Here is a 15,457-nt window from a genome sequence, read left to right as displayed (position 1 = left end):
CATCATACGTTCTAACTGCTGTCTGGAAACAATGGGCTGTGTCAGGAACCTTTTGAGGTTTTTCCTTATTCTGTTTTGTGTTTTGAGGAAGAGGTACAAAAGGCCATGAACAGTATCCCAACACATTCCCAGCCATTGAAACTGTCTGCTGGGTGTGACGTGGGATTTTTTCCAATTTATTATGAAACCTTTTGACTGGACCACTGCTTTTAGGTTTTTCAAGCACTTTTTTCTCGTGGCCCCCCAAATTAACCAGTCATCCAAATAAGCTATTAGATATATTCCTTTCCTGAGTTCTCGGACCCCTACTGTCACCAATTTTGTAAAGAATCTTGGGGCAATGTTTAGCCCAAAGGCATAACCTTGAACCTTCGTATTTTTCCCTGTCTGGAAACCTTTGAAAGGGCGGAAAGGAACAGCAATAGGGACATGCCAATAAGCATCTTTCAGATCTATAGAAACTGTCCAGGTCTCTTTTGAAATGACTGAACGTACTTGGTCAATGGTAGTCATTCGAAACTTTTGGCAAACAATTTGTTTGTTCAATGTCGATAGGTCGAGGATCGCTCTTTGTTCAGAAGAATCCTTTTTCGGAACACTGAAGAGATGTGCTTGGTGACGAATATATGAATGTCTCTATGGCTCCTTTTAAGAGGACCTTCTGCAAGTAATCTTCCAGAGAGGTGTCTGGTTTTTGAGAGAACCCTTTCAAAGTTAGGGGGGATGAGACCATTGCCACCCCAGCCCATTTAGAATACATAATGCTCACTCTCTCTCCAAAGAGATGATTTCCATTCCTTGTGATATCTTTGAAGTCGACCCTTGACCAAGCAATTCTTATTGGTATCCCCCTCTTCATCTACCCTTGCCCTTGATTGGCATTCCAGGTGCTGCTTTTCCTTTTCCTTTATAAGATAGTTTTTGGGCCTTGTGAAAAGGATATACTTTATGCTAATTAGGTTGTTGTCCTTTTGAGGGAGTAGTCCATTCTGACCCTACCTGCTTATAAGGAGAACTATTGGAGGTAACTGAAGGCCCATATGATTTTTTTTTTTTTTATCAAAGCAAGCCTTTTTTGGATTTGGTAAGGGGAAATTTCTTGTTATTTTTTTCTCCTGAAATCTTTTCTCAGGAGAGCATACACAGTACAATTTTGTTGATGTGCTTGTTCTCTGATTTGAGTCACCATTACGTCCTTATGGAACTGATACAACACAGCAAACTATGTATCCCTTTTTGGGGGGAGCTTGCGTAACCTGACTGAGTATCTACAGCTGAGCATGGTACAAATTTTGCACATATCTGGTGACTAAACAAATTTGTCCTGATTATTACAGGGACCATGTTTATGGCAGGTGGTATGGGCTGTGCCCACTGGCAAAAAATGTACCGAGCATTCTCGATGGAACATTTTAATTGAGAATCATATCTCAAGATGGCCCTGTAGTGAAAAACCAAGTAGTTATTAGAAATTTTAATTAGTATAAATTATTGTAAACATGGCCACCTGTAAATATTTACTAATAGTAAATCACATTTTACAGGTAATTTGACTAAAAGTGTACCTTTTTAGTACATTTGATAAAATATTTAGGTATGTAATTCTATGAAATAACCACACAGACTGCCAGGAATGGTCCTGCGAATACTAAAGCCACTAAGGATTGGGGCGTCAAATGTATTTTGCTGTGTGTATTACTAGCCCCTGGGAATTAATTACAGTCAACCCCAAAAAATAAAGGTGAAGTCTTAATAAGCAACCCAAATGATATAGGAAACTGTAATTTCCAAAGAAATACCTGACACGGATTTATTACCTAGATCTACCAATATCTATGTTAATTTAAAACCTTTTGAGGTTTAGATTAGCTTTGAAGACCCGTCTTTCTGCATTACTTAAACTTAGCCATTTTGTAGTGGTTGTGTTACGTTTATTTAAGTTCTAATGCCACCCTTTACCTCTGAAGCTAGTTTATGAATAACCTGTTTAATTAACCTAAGCCACTTTTTCACATGACTTAAGTAAATATCTCTAGTATAATCTTATGTTAAGCATATCATAAAGGATCTTTTGGAGGGTTCTTAGTTAATATAAGCTACTGCTTACATTAGGGATAAACAGAACCTAATATTTATAAAATATCTCATTGCTTTATTATATAACTTAGTCTGCCCTCTTGTCTGATACTTGGACTGATCAGGCCTGTTATATAGAAGTTGACTCTAGGCAAATAGAAGGATATTCACTGTAAATGTGACTCCTACTTAAACTGGTTAGGCTACTACAGTAGTGCCTCTGGTTACGAAATTAGTCCATTCCGAAGCGGCCTTCTTAACCTGATTTTTTCGTATCTAGAACTACGTTTTACATGTAAATTGCCTAACTCGTTCCAAGCCCTACAAAAACAACACAGTAAATTTTATAAGAAAGCTGAATTGACCAATAAATAATGAAATGCAACAATTTGGACTATTTAGTACTTAACCTAACCGTTACTGTACCTGTAAATAAAGTGTATTAGTGTACAGGGTACAAGAAATATAGTGTGTACATGTACGTACGTATGTAGTAAAATGTGGAACCTTACCTTTCGAGTGAGGTGATGTCCGAAAGTGGCGACAGGGGGAGGACAAACAGCAGAAAGCATGAGCACTTAACTTTACGAAACACATTAAAAAATGGCAGAAATCATTAACACTAAACTTTACGAAACACATGAACAAATGGCAGAAAACATTAACACTTCTTGATTATCTCCATCTTTGTCTCCATAGAAAACAACCTCTTCTTTCTGTGAACTTCAGCAACATTCTTGGGACCCATGGCTATTAATGTAAGTCCTTAAGTTCACACACAACACGATAAAGTAACTTACAGTACAACGAAAGCGAAATCACTAACACGAATTTATGTTTACATACGAAATATATGTGAACAAACGAATTCCAGAGATGTTTACAATAATGCTGCTGCAAAAAATGGTCAAGGAACGCCTTTACATAGAGGCATGAAGGGACAGATGCTGACCAATAGGAGATCAGGATCTTAAGGCGGTGACTAGCATCAGGAACTAATGGGAGAGCAGGAGGATGGTGGCGAGTCCTACTGAATTGGCAGCGCGCCAGTTTTAAAATTGTTCTCGGCGGCCTGGGCGAATCTCGGACTTACCCTTTCACAACCTGAATTATTTTCGTAGACCGAAGCAAAAAAAAATCTTCGTCTTTGCTTCGTAACCTGAATTTTTCGTATGTAGGGACTATTGCATGTAGAGGTTCCACTGAACTTATTCTAGACAAGATTTTAATATGTAGTCTTATCGATTAGCTAGGCTGCACAGTCATAAACCAACTTACTTTTTATTGAACCTAGTAATTTTTTTAACCTTTAAAATACTGGCATCTAGTCTTACATATAGGCTAGGCTACCAAATCATAGCAAAGAGACATTTTGCTAAGCTTAAAATACTTTAGTATGTTGCATTACTGGTAACTAGGTTATATAAAAAAATGAAAGTTTCAGCAGCTGCTGTTAGGCATTGTCTCAGATTTATAACAGTGATAAAAGCAGTGCAACCTGTTTTAGGTCATTTGTGCTTCCTTTACTGGAATACTGTTCCCTTCTGTGGATGTCTGCTTCTGCCAGAGATTTATCTCTTTTAAATAGTTTTTCTTGGTGGTAGTTTATGTTTCCTAATATTGGCAGTTATGACTTGGACCATCAACAGATGGTCTCTCGTTTGTCACTATTTCATATGTTGTATTTAAATAGAAATCTTTCATATTCACAATTGATCCATGATCCCCTTTTCCTGCCGAGAGCAATCAGATTAGCTGAACAGCAGCACCAATATGCAGTAAATGTGCCTTGCTGTTGAACTTCTAAGTTCCAGAGATTCTTTATTCCTCATACCGTTGGACTGTGGAACAGTCTCCCTGAGGATATTGTGCGTTTGGAACTTTAAAAGTTCAAGTGAAGATGCAATGCATTACTACCCTAATGCTGTTCTCTTAACATTTTAATACATTTTTATCTATTTATTCATTATTTTTTATATGTAACTTATCAAGTAATGTTTTCCTAACCTACAGCAGCATAAAAATTCAAAATCCGTGCTGCAGTGCTTCTTTTGTTTGTGTGTAGGTTAATAGGACCTGCCCACTATCTGGGACTTAGGGAAATAAACTAGCAAAGAGCCTCATTTGTTTCCTGCCTGCTTCCAACCAACATCGCGAGTTTTCTGCAGCGACCTCATGGGGTTTTTATAGATGTTTGTTGGCCGATACTTGAAGTATTTCAAATATGTTGTTGTGGCCTCTTTCATCGGTCGATTATTATCGTGGTGGATAGATTATTTATTATGTCAATTCAAGATGTCACATACTAGCTCATCTAGCAGTCGTTTTAGTTCGGAGGACTGTAAGACTAAACACAAAATTTACTTACGACGCTTCTCACTAAATGTGTTAAATATTTGGGACAGGAGTGCAGTAATGGGAAGACAAGTAATGGAAGACTTTAAAATCTCAATTGAAAAACTTGTTACTCTTCCTCTTCCTACTGCTTATTCCATCGTGAGTCCTACTTTTCAACCTTCTTCAAATCTAGGTTCCCATGATCCGCCCTCCAAGCATTGACAGCCTGGAATCAAGATTAGCTCTCCTTTTTGGTCCTTTAGATAAGGCACACCTTTTTCCGCAAGCTAAGATTACGGATATCCTCTCTCCTTCAGGAGAAATGTACAACAGATTACTTGCACAATCCACCAAATGACCAAGATGAACTGCCCCTTTGACTTCTGCTACAGCTACCTCTTTTTCCCTGTTGCAGACTTGGCCCCTTCGTGGGGGCAAGCGGAAAACAACCTTAAGACTAAGAACCAACCTACCCCTTCATGGGGGCAAGCGGAAAACAACCTGAAGACTAAGAACCAACCTGTGAACTGTGAAGTCCATTAGGAAGTTGTCTTTGAAGCCCAACCGTAAGAATGAGTACACTTAGTCTAGTCCTCCTTTGGAAGGAGTGGGCGAGAAGAGGAGAGGAGCCTTGGGTAGTCAAGGTACTCAAGGAAGGATATTTCATCCCTTTTCTAAAGGATCCTCCCTTATGTAGTTACATCTTCGATCATCTTGACAGCTTGCTCAGAAGGTTCCACGAAGTTAGTGCCCCTCTCACAGGAAGTAGATGCTCTTCTCCACAAGGGAACAGTAGACGAGAGCGTAAACATACATTCAGAAGGTTTTTACAATCACTTCTTTGTGGTCCCAAAAGCCTTGGGGTCCCTGGAGGCCCATTCTGGATGTAAGTGCGCTGAATACATTTGTTCTGAAAACGAAGTTTCATATTGAGACAGTTTGATCAGTCATGTCCCAATTCATCAGGGGGGACTGGATGGTAACCCTAGATATGCAAGATGCATATTTCCTCATCCCTATACATCCAGACTTGCAGAAATTCCTTTGCTTCGTCTTCCAGAGCAGAGTACTACTTTAATTTTGGGGCCTATGTTTCAGCCTCTCGATGACACCACAAGTTTTTATCTGAATTTTAGTGCCCCTAGGAAATTGGCTTCATCATTTGGGAATAAATTTCAACTTACACCTGGACGATTGGCTTCTCCCAAGCTCTATCAAGAGAAAAGTGCGTGGAGGACTTGAAGACAACTCTTCACCTGACACAGGAGTTGGTTATCATAATCAATAAAAAGATATCACTTTTGACACCGACCAAGGAGATTCCCTATTTGGGAATCATGAACTCTCAGATTTTTTGGGCTTCTCTGTCACCAAACACAATAGAAACTTTTCTGCAGACAGAATGTCATTTTCTGGACTCTCCATCTTGTTCAGCAGTCCAGTGGATGAGTCTCCTAGGAACTCTATGGTGCAGAAGGACTCAACCAGACTCGTTCACTTTCCCAATAGTGAAGGAAATAAAAGGATCTGCAGTGGTGGTCATGCGAAAGAAGAATGCAGGAGGGGAAGTCTCTATTGACAGTGAATCCAGACATTAAATTTTACTCAAGTGTGTGACCTAGGTTGGGCCGCTCCCCTGAATAGTTAGGAAGTCCAGAACTTGGACAACAGACTAGCAGAAGTATCACATCAATGTGAAGGAATTGAGAGCAATCCATCTGGGTCTTCAAGCCTTTGCAAATGTAGTGTGGGGGAAGAACATAGTGGTCCACACGAACAATATAACTACCCTCTCCTACATTTGCAAGCAAGTGGGTAGTCACTCGTTTTTGCTAAACGAGACGCTGTATGGGTGGAAGAGAATCTAATTTCCCTTTCTATCAGATTAATTCAAGGGGAAATGAACATCCTTGCAGTTGAACTGAGCTACTCCAAATAGGTTCTTCAGACTAAGTGGACCCTTGACCCATTAGTCTGCAGCAATGTATGGAAGTTATGGGGAAAACCGACCATAGATCTTTTTGCTACATTGAGGAACTGCAGACTTCCTCTCTTCTACTCTTTGGTGCCAGACCCTCAAGCATGGGCAGTAGATACCTTGCCACTAGGCTGGATGGGACTAGACGTTTACGCCCTTTTCCCCCTCGGGATGATCAGAGAAGTCAACAAGTTGTTGACCCACCAAGAATGAACCTGCAAGACACTGATTGTCCCCTTCTGGCTAAACAAAGAATGGTTTCCAGATCTTGTTTGCCTATTAGTAGATTACCCAAGACTGCTTCCACAAAGGCAACGTCTGTTCAGACAACCCCACTTCCAAAAGTGCTGGCAAAGGTCTTCTACAAAGCTCTTATCAGTCAAAATGGGCAATCTTCAGAGGATGGTGCAACTGCTATAACATCTTTTTTTCTGAGACCACTGTGACTGAAATAGCTGACTTTCTATTATTCCTAAAGTCAGTTAGGAAACTATTGACTTCTACAATTAGAGGGTATAGGTCGATGCTTAGATTGTTTAGCACAGAAAAAAGAAAGAAAATCCTCCCAATATAGCCTGGAACTTAGATATTGTACTCAAGTGGCTCTCAGGTTCCGAGTTTGAACACCAAAATGCATCATTTATGAATCTCACCGAAAAAATACTTTTCTTAGTAGCCCTGGCAACAGCCAAACCCGTTAGTGAGTTACGCCCATGGAGAAGAAAGTGGGGTGTATGCAAGGAGATGCAGTTTTCTTATTGTCCCATAATTTTCATGTAAAGAATGAAGACCCTTCCAAACCTTGGATTTGTTCCTTCATTATCAAAAATCTTATGGACATTTTAGGTCCAGAAGAAGAAGAGAGAGACTTGTGTCTAGCGAGATCCTTAAGACACAACCTTCACAGGACAGGAAGATTAGAGGACCTTGAGCTAATTTTGGTGCTCTGTGAAAACCCCAGGGTGCACTCTTTCCAAAAAAGCTATACAATTTTTTCTGAGAGTTTATTTCAGAAGAGCACACTCAGATTGGAGAGGAAAACATTTTCTGTTCTGAAAGCAAAAGCTCAAGAAGTTAGGGCTGTTATGACTTCCCTAGCTTTTAGGCATAATTTCTCCATCTTGATTTTACAGTTAACCTTCTGGGGATGTAAATTGTTTTTGCCTTGCTTTACCTCAAGGACATGGAGACGGTATTTAAAAACTGCAGTACGTTACAACATTTATCCTTGGTTGGCATGGTATCAGGGACATTAGCCTAGAGAACTTTTTGTTCTTTTGCTATCCACTCGCTTTGAATCAAGCTTTTGTGTTTTTGAAAAGCCTGAGGGTACGAGGTACCTGGTGTACTCTCCAGTTCATAATTTTAATGGTTGGATATTGTTGGTTTTTAATTCTGTGATGTAGGTTGACCTAGCCCTTCTTGGAATTTGTTGCCACAACCTAATCCTTGGAATTTGTTGCCAGTGTTCATAAGAAAGAGCCTACCTTCTTGCATTGAAAAGTGAATTTCTTTTTATTTCTGAACCTCCCTCGTTGTTTTATTTCTTCTGTGCTTGAAATAAGGAATTGATTAGACCTAACAGAAGTAATCAAGGTTAATACAATTTTTTTTTAGATGGTATTAGTTTAGAATTTAGAATATAGGGATATAGTGGTTTCTTAAGTAGTGATTTTAGAAGAATTTTGCAAGGGGGTCCCCTTTGTGGCAAAAAGTTGACCTTTCGTCTTTTACATGTATCTGTGAAATGAGGGAATAAGGGATGCAAGGTGAAGACAGTTCATCCTTTGATAGACTGCTTTTATTAACCATGTTTGAGTAAAGAGATAGGCTTAGAAATAAAGTCATGAAAAACATAAACACAGGCTACTAGATTTTGTAATGAAGGGATTTAAGGCTACAGTAGACCCCCGTATTAGCGGGAGATAGGTACCACACCTCCCGCAAATAGCTGAAATCTGTGAATATTTAAAACCCCTCTAGAAATGCTTAGAACTGCCTATTTTGGTAGTTGAAACAAAAAAAATAAAAAATTCATATGCCAGAGTATTTTACTAGTTTATCACAAAAAGTAGTAATTTGTGAATATTTCTCAGTGGAAAATGCTGTGTATAGGCAAATTTTCTGCAAATACATAATGGGTATGTACGGTCCATAGAAAATATGCAAATCGTGAGTCCTCGGATTAGGAGGGTCTACTGTATTATTATCTCTTGTCATTTAAAGTGTAAGAAGAGGCTTTAGTGGTAGGCAGAATATTAAATTCAAGTGGTCCAGTCTCAGGTTTTTCTGCTCTTGAGTGTTTTGGTCAAGTTTCTAGGACATATAAGTATGGAAGATGTACTAAGCCAAAAATATGTTATTAGAAGTGTTGTAAAGCTTTGATTTTTAAAAATTATATGCATGCTAGTTTTATTAAGACTGCATTCCCCCTGCATTGTTGATATTTTTGTTAATGAAGCCATTTTCTTATGTTTGGCTCTGTAACTTGGGTGTTGCAGTTATTGTCACTACTACTGCTTTAATTATTTGTTCAAAACTTTAATGTTTAAGCATTTCAGTGAGTTTTAGTGTTTGATATTTATTCAAACACAGATCATACAGTTAATTGTTTTATTTAGACGATTTTTGTTTGTTGAAATGTTTATTTGAAGTAGTTTCAGAAATGGTGTTTTGTTCTACCTTATGTTTGGATTTTCTGATTGGATTAGTATGTTAAGGTAGCAAAGTCTAAAGCTTTGTTTTAGTCGCCTAATGAAAATTATATAGTTTTGGTTGAATTTTTGCAATAGGTCTTAGATTTTTAAGATAAGGCTTATTATTTGTTCATGAAATGGTGTTGTTTTTAATTCTTATTTCTCATCTCTCCCGCTCTCTTACCAGGTTATGATATGTCAACATTTATTCGGCGGTATGCAAAATATATAAATGAAAAAGCCATATCATACAGGACAGTAGCATTTGATTTCTGCAAAGTTAAAAGAGGGTAAGTAGAACTGCTTAGTTCTAAAAGGAAACCCATTTCATCTGTTTGGCAGTGAATTGTTATCCTCCTCTGTATGAATGAATACTTGTCGTTAAGTACTGCAAATATAAATAGTGTCCACCCACCCAAGCATTTTGTTTATAAATGGAAAATATAATAGAATAGTTTGTTAACTTGTTGGTACTTCAGTAGGCTTTTGTCTTGATAAGAAATGAGATCTAGACTAGAAATTAAATATGATCCAGAATTAAATGTAATTGCAGCCTAAATTAAACCACTTTACATTTTCATTCTATCATAGGTATTTACTATCAGAATGCCTTGTATCTAAAAATGTAACCTTGCAGAGGCCACCAAATTGATGAAGATAAATGGTGAAGTCTGAGAAGTTAAGGCTTTTCAAGTTCAGTGTTGTGTTTCATCATGAGCCTTTTAATCATATATACTGCCTCATATCCATGGATGTGGAAATTTTAGTCTCGCTAGACTTGCTTGCAAACAACTGTAAAATTTGTTGTTTCAAGCCCAGTAGATTTGATTAAAATGATTTTCTATTGATTTTATCGGCAGTGGGGTTTGATGGTGTAACTTTACAGGAGTTTTATCCCTGTTGCCGATGGGTGATAACAGTCATTAGCAGCTTCAGCTAGAACTTGGTTTAAATTAACAGTATATTTCCTTGCTGATCTTTTATTTAAATTTAATCGTATATTTCCTTTCTGATCTTTGATCTATAGCAAATAAAGTTATTACTTAAAAATGTATCAGTCCTATATATATTTATATTAATAAACATTACCTTAATATAATTTATCTAGCTTTAAATCCCCAAAAACCGCACCAAAATTTACCACATTGGCAACCCTGTTACCTCCTATTCTGTCTGCTAGTTGGCAACACTGCCGTTGACAGTTAAAAATCTTCCCTTAAAAATCAGTTGTTAACGAATGCCCATGTTGTTTACATCACAGCCGCTCTTTATAAATTTCCGAAACCTTTTGTGCCTTTAAAGCTCTCATTAATTGTTAATGTGGCTTTATGTTATTTACCATTTACATATTATATCCACGAAATTAGGGAATTCACTTTTATTTTTATTTTGGTATATATTTTGTTTGACGAACTTTTGTGCAACCCGGAATTACGTGACCTGTCCAACAGTCCAATGGATAGCCAAGAGGATTTGACTTCTCCTTCTGCTAGAAGTCTTGGTCTGATGAAGACATGACAGCGTATATTAAATGTCAGAGAATCTTGCAGTGTAGAAGATTAGTTAAGGAGAAAAAGAAATTGGTAGCTAGGCCTGTATCTAATGATTTCTTTGACTTGTGCACCCATGGTTCTGGCTCTTTGTTTTCGGTATCGTGTGATTCAGATTCCGAATTAATTGATGCTTTGCCACCTGTACAACCGGTAACTAATGAAGTTGTTTCTGATTTTGATTCAAAGTTTTTGGTGATGGAAACTGGTTGGAAGAAGAAATTTGAAATTACTTGGATGTTTAACACTTTTTGATTCATTTTTAGCTCCTCGTCAGGTACCTGTTGACAGCACCATGGGCAACAGTATGACAGATACCCTGGCTTGTGAGCCCCATCGTGGCGAAGGCCTGGGGAGGATCCGGTCCGGGCAGGTGCCTGATGATTCTTTACCCAATGTGTCCCCTGTTAGTCCCATAGCAGTGCCAAAGGGCGCTTATTTAGGAGAAGGGGGAGGGGTATTAGTGTTGGACCTAAGATAGCTAGTTGTCAGGATGTTACTTTGGGGGAATTTTCTCAGTTAGGATCTGATAATGATGATGATGACGTGGATTCGTGTGATATTGATGTTTCGTTGAACGACGGTCATGATGTAGAGTTCAAGAAACTTTTTTATTTAGTTTTGAGTTTTCTTCCTCAAGCGAGGCCTAAAGAGCAGAGGCAGCCTCCGCCTTGTTGTATTACAGAAGGGATTTTTCTTGACGGTCCTTCCCGGTCGTGGGAATATTTACATTTTCCCTTTGCTCAGAGGTTCATGAGAGTGAGGGCAGACGTTGCTGCTAAACTTTGGAAGGTGATTGGTAAAGGGAAGAGGAAGCTCTCTTCTCTTCTACGACAATGGAGAGGAGTTTATCAGGTAGGGGATGATACTTCATTCTCTCGACATGCCAAACCAAATCCTGATTTTGTCTGACTTTCGGGTCAACCTTTGCTTTCCAAGGCTTCGGTCTCGATCGAAGACTTTATTGCCATGGAGTCTGTTATGAGCTCCTTACAAGAGGCTCAGTCCTTCAGTATGAAGGTCCTTGGAGGTCTTTTAATGTATGTCAAGGACTCTGGGTTTGTTCCTCCCGATGCTGCTCTTTTTGAAAAATTTTGCTCGTCTATTTCAATTGCTTTTGTTCATCAAAATGAGCTTGCCGCTTTTATGCAGACCTTTCTCGTTTCTCTAAGGCATAACCTGTATTTGTCGCAGTTACCCTCTTCTGTTTTGGAGATTCAGAGAAACCGTATATTGTCCTCTTATCCTTTCGGCGATTCCCTTTTTGATATGTCTGTGCTTTCTGAGGTTTTGAAGGAACATCAAGGTGGTGCCTCTTCCCAAGCCACTGGGCCTTATCAAGAGCTTTTTCCTTGGGTTTTCCAACCGTTTCTTCAAGGAGTAAGCAGAAGTTTAGTGCCAGACTTTCACCTTCTGCTCCAGCCTAACAACCTCCTCCTCCTTATGGCTCGTTTTTCCCCAGTACATCTCAGGTTTCTGGCGTCTTGGCTTCCTCCTCTGGAGCTCACCCTTTGAAACACGGGAGAGGTTCTTGGCATGGATCTAAGGGCAGAGGAAGAGCTCAACCTCCAGGAAGTCCTTCTTCTTCCTTGTCTGTGCATAAGAATTTTCGGAAGTAGGAGTCATTACCTTGCTCAGAGACCGCAGTAGGAGCTTGTCTCTGTCACCATTGGTCAGCTTGGCAGGAGAGAGTGGTGGATGCTTGGGTAGTGGAGGTCCTGAAGGTAGGTTACGAGATCCATTTTGTTTCGAGACCTTCGCTTTCCAATCGTTCTCTCAAGTTCACCACAGTTATTCCCCTCACTCATCAGGGGTCAAGCCTTGGAGAAGAGGCTTTTGGCCCTCTTGGAGAAGGATGCCTTAGAGCGAGCTCCTCCTTCTCCCGGGTTTTACTCATGGGTGTTTGTAGTTCTAAAGTCTTCAGGTGCCTGGCGTCCCATCAGAGAACTTTCAGTCTTGAACAAGTTCATTATAAAGTCCAAGTTCTGGATGGAGATGGTTCAGACTGTTCTTTCATCTGTCAGGAAGGGCGACTGAATGATTTCCATCGATTGCAGGATGCTTTTCTGCAAATCCCCATCCATCTGAAGAGCAGACTTTACCTTCGGTTTTTCATGGACTCGGGAGTTTTCCAGTTCAAGACCCTGGTTTCGGCCTCACCACTGCTCCACAGGTCTTTTCTCGGGTGATGGCACCTGTTTCGGCTATTCTGCATCAGTTAAATGTAAGGATGCTTCGATATCTGGACGATTGGCTAGTCCAGGCCGAATCTCTAGAGAAATGTCTCCGGTCGAGGGAGATAGTTCTGTCTCTTTTTGTCGGGTTCGGCCTTCGTGTCAATTTCGACAAGTCCAATCTAATCCCTTGCCAGATCATGACTTATCTGGGGATTGTTTTGAATTCCCACATTTTGAGGGCTTCTCCCTCTCGGAAACAAATAGACAGGCTTCTAAGTCTTGCCGAAGAATTTCTGTCCTGCGTAATACAGCCATTTTCTCTTTGGAGGACCCTCCTGGGCCATTTGTCATTCCTCATCCAACTGGTTCCCGGAGATCGTCTCAGAATGAGGTCCCTTCAGTCAACACTTCGCCAGTCATGGGATTTAGTGTCCGAGGACACGACAGTCGCCTCCTCTCCACAATGTCAGAAGGATCTCCGTTGGTGGATGGAAGTTCACTGTCTCAAGTCAGGGACGTCTCTTCTTTCAGTTCTGCCGGACCTAATGTTTTGGTCAGACGCCTCAGATCAAGTGTTGGGGCGTGCACCTGAGCTCCGAAGCCACGTTGGGCCTTTGGTCAAAGGAAGAGAGGATCATGTCAGTAAATTGGAGGGAACTAAGGGCAGCGTACCTAAGCCTTCTTTCATTTCAGGATCAACTGTCGGAGTTGGTTGTAGCGATCTTCGTTGACAACACCACAGCAGTCTCGTACTTAAGAAACCAAGGTGACACAAAGTCGGACCTTCTCACTCAAGAAGCGCAATCAATCCTGTGTTGGGCAGATGACTGGAGGATTACGTTGGTCCCTCAGTTTATCCTGGGCCATCACAACGTCTTAGCAGACGCCTTGTCGAGACCGAATGAAGTTCAAGGGTCGGAATGGACACTTTGCCAAGAAGTCTTCGACAGCCTCAGAAAGAAGTGGCATGTCACAGTCGATCTGTTTGCCACCCCAGTGAATTTTCGGTGCCAGATCTTCCTCGCCCCTTACCAGACTCCTCAGAGTGCTGGGATAGATGCTCTTTTGCAGGACTGGGAGGGCCTTCAAGCATATGTATTTCCTCCGTTCGCTCTGGTGAGGGCAGTCCTCAACAAAGTGAGAGCAACCAAGCGTCTGGATCTTGATCTCACCTTGATTGCCCCCTTCTGGCTACAGGAGGAGTGGTTTCTCGACCTACTGGAAGCACTGGCGGAGTCTTCCCCCCCCCCCATTGTCTGACGGAGACAAGATCTTCTCAAACAACCTCATTTTCATCGATTCCATCAAAGGCTCCACATGCTTCATCTTCATGCCTGGAGACTGTCAAGAGATTCTCCAAGCGCGAAAGATTCTCCTTCAGAGTGGCTCGACAGTTGATTCTTGCCAGACGGCAACCAATTGGAGTAAATTATCAGGCTAAATGGTTGGTTTTCAGACGTTAGTGTAAGTCTCAAGGGCATTCAATCTCTAGACCTTCCTTACCAAAAAGCGGAGTATTTAGTTCATTTACATCATGACGGGCTTGTCACCTTCCTGCATTAAGGGTTATAGGTCGATGCTTTCCTATGTTTTTAAGGCAAGGTTCCCTGAAATCTCTTCTTATGTCATTAGAGACTTAATTAGATCGTTTTCCCTATCTCAACTCAGTCTGCAGTGTTCTCTGACATGGGACTTTAATAAAGTCCTTCAAGCCTTAAGGTTTTGTCTGTTTGAGCCTCAGAATATGGCCGATTTTAGGGACCTCTCTTCTAAGACACTTTTCCTTGTCTTGCTGGCTACAGCCAAGAGGGTGGGTGAACTGCAAGCACACACTTTTCTGGTTGCCAGATCTGGACAAGACATGATTTTGGTCATACCTTCCCGAATTTGTCGCAAAGACTGAATCTTTTGATAATCATCCCAGGTCTTCGTTCTGAAGTTGTTGGTCGACTTTGTCGATAATTTAAATGAGGAATAAGTTCTTGGCCCTGTTAGGGTGCTCTCATGCTATTTACATCTCACAAAGGACATTCAGGGCCGTCCCCGTTATCTGTTTGTTTCATCCCAAAATGTCAAGAGACCTAAGTCAAAGAATGGTGTATCCTTTTTCCTCAGAGATCATATTGTTAAAACTGGCGGTTTGGCTACCTGTGAAGGCCAGGCACTGAGAGCACACAGTATTAGAGCAGTTGCTACATCAGTAGCTTTTATGAAGAATGTCTGTCGCCAAGGTGCTTGAGGCAGTGACTTGGCGTTCTAATTCTGTTTGTGCTTCTTTTTACTTGAGGGATATCTATCTAGTTCGAGGCGACCTTCGTTCTTTGGGCTCGTTGGTGATGGCAGGACAGGTCGTCAGGAGAATTAGGTAGTCGTCCTGTTTTACATTTGGTTGCCACCTGTATCTTACTTTTGTTGTATATGTGTTTTATGTTTTTGCATTATAACTTTTGGGGCAGTTTTCAGTTTAGTTACAATGGGAATTAGGCAGTTTGGCACTTCATAAATGTTGTTGTTGACATACGGACTGGCTGCTTGACAACTCGCGCTGCTTCCATTGTCATTCTTACATTGGACCATCCACTGGGTTGTCAGCACTGGTGACTTCGCTTCTCCCAAAGTCGAGGCTGACTTAGGACTAGCCAC

At 40.5% G+C, this 15,457-nt stretch overlaps 1 protein-coding gene across 22 annotated transcripts in view; it reads left to right on the top strand.

Annotated features, from left to right (window-relative positions):
* LOC135201636 (phosphatidylinositol-binding clathrin assembly protein LAP-like) overlaps positions 1-15,457 on the top strand; it is a 485,987-nt gene that overhangs the window by 192,794 nt on the left and 277,736 nt on the right. For all 22 annotated transcript variants that reach the window (XM_064230718.1, XM_064230715.1, XM_064230716.1 and 19 more), the window contains one exon: positions 9,275-9,377. In XM_064230718.1, the coding sequence (XP_064086788.1) occupies positions 9,275-9,377 (103 nt within the window). The remainder of the gene's footprint in view (positions 1-9,274; positions 9,378-15,457) is intronic.

The sequence above is a fragment of the Macrobrachium nipponense genome, chromosome 28 (assembly GCF_015104395.2).
Source record: "Macrobrachium nipponense isolate FS-2020 chromosome 28, ASM1510439v2, whole genome shotgun sequence".
NCBI classification, from domain to species: Eukaryota; Metazoa; Arthropoda; class Malacostraca; order Decapoda; family Palaemonidae; genus Macrobrachium; species Macrobrachium nipponense.
Note: the sequence above shows the minus strand (reverse complement) of the source record. Positions and strands in the feature narration are given on the sequence as shown.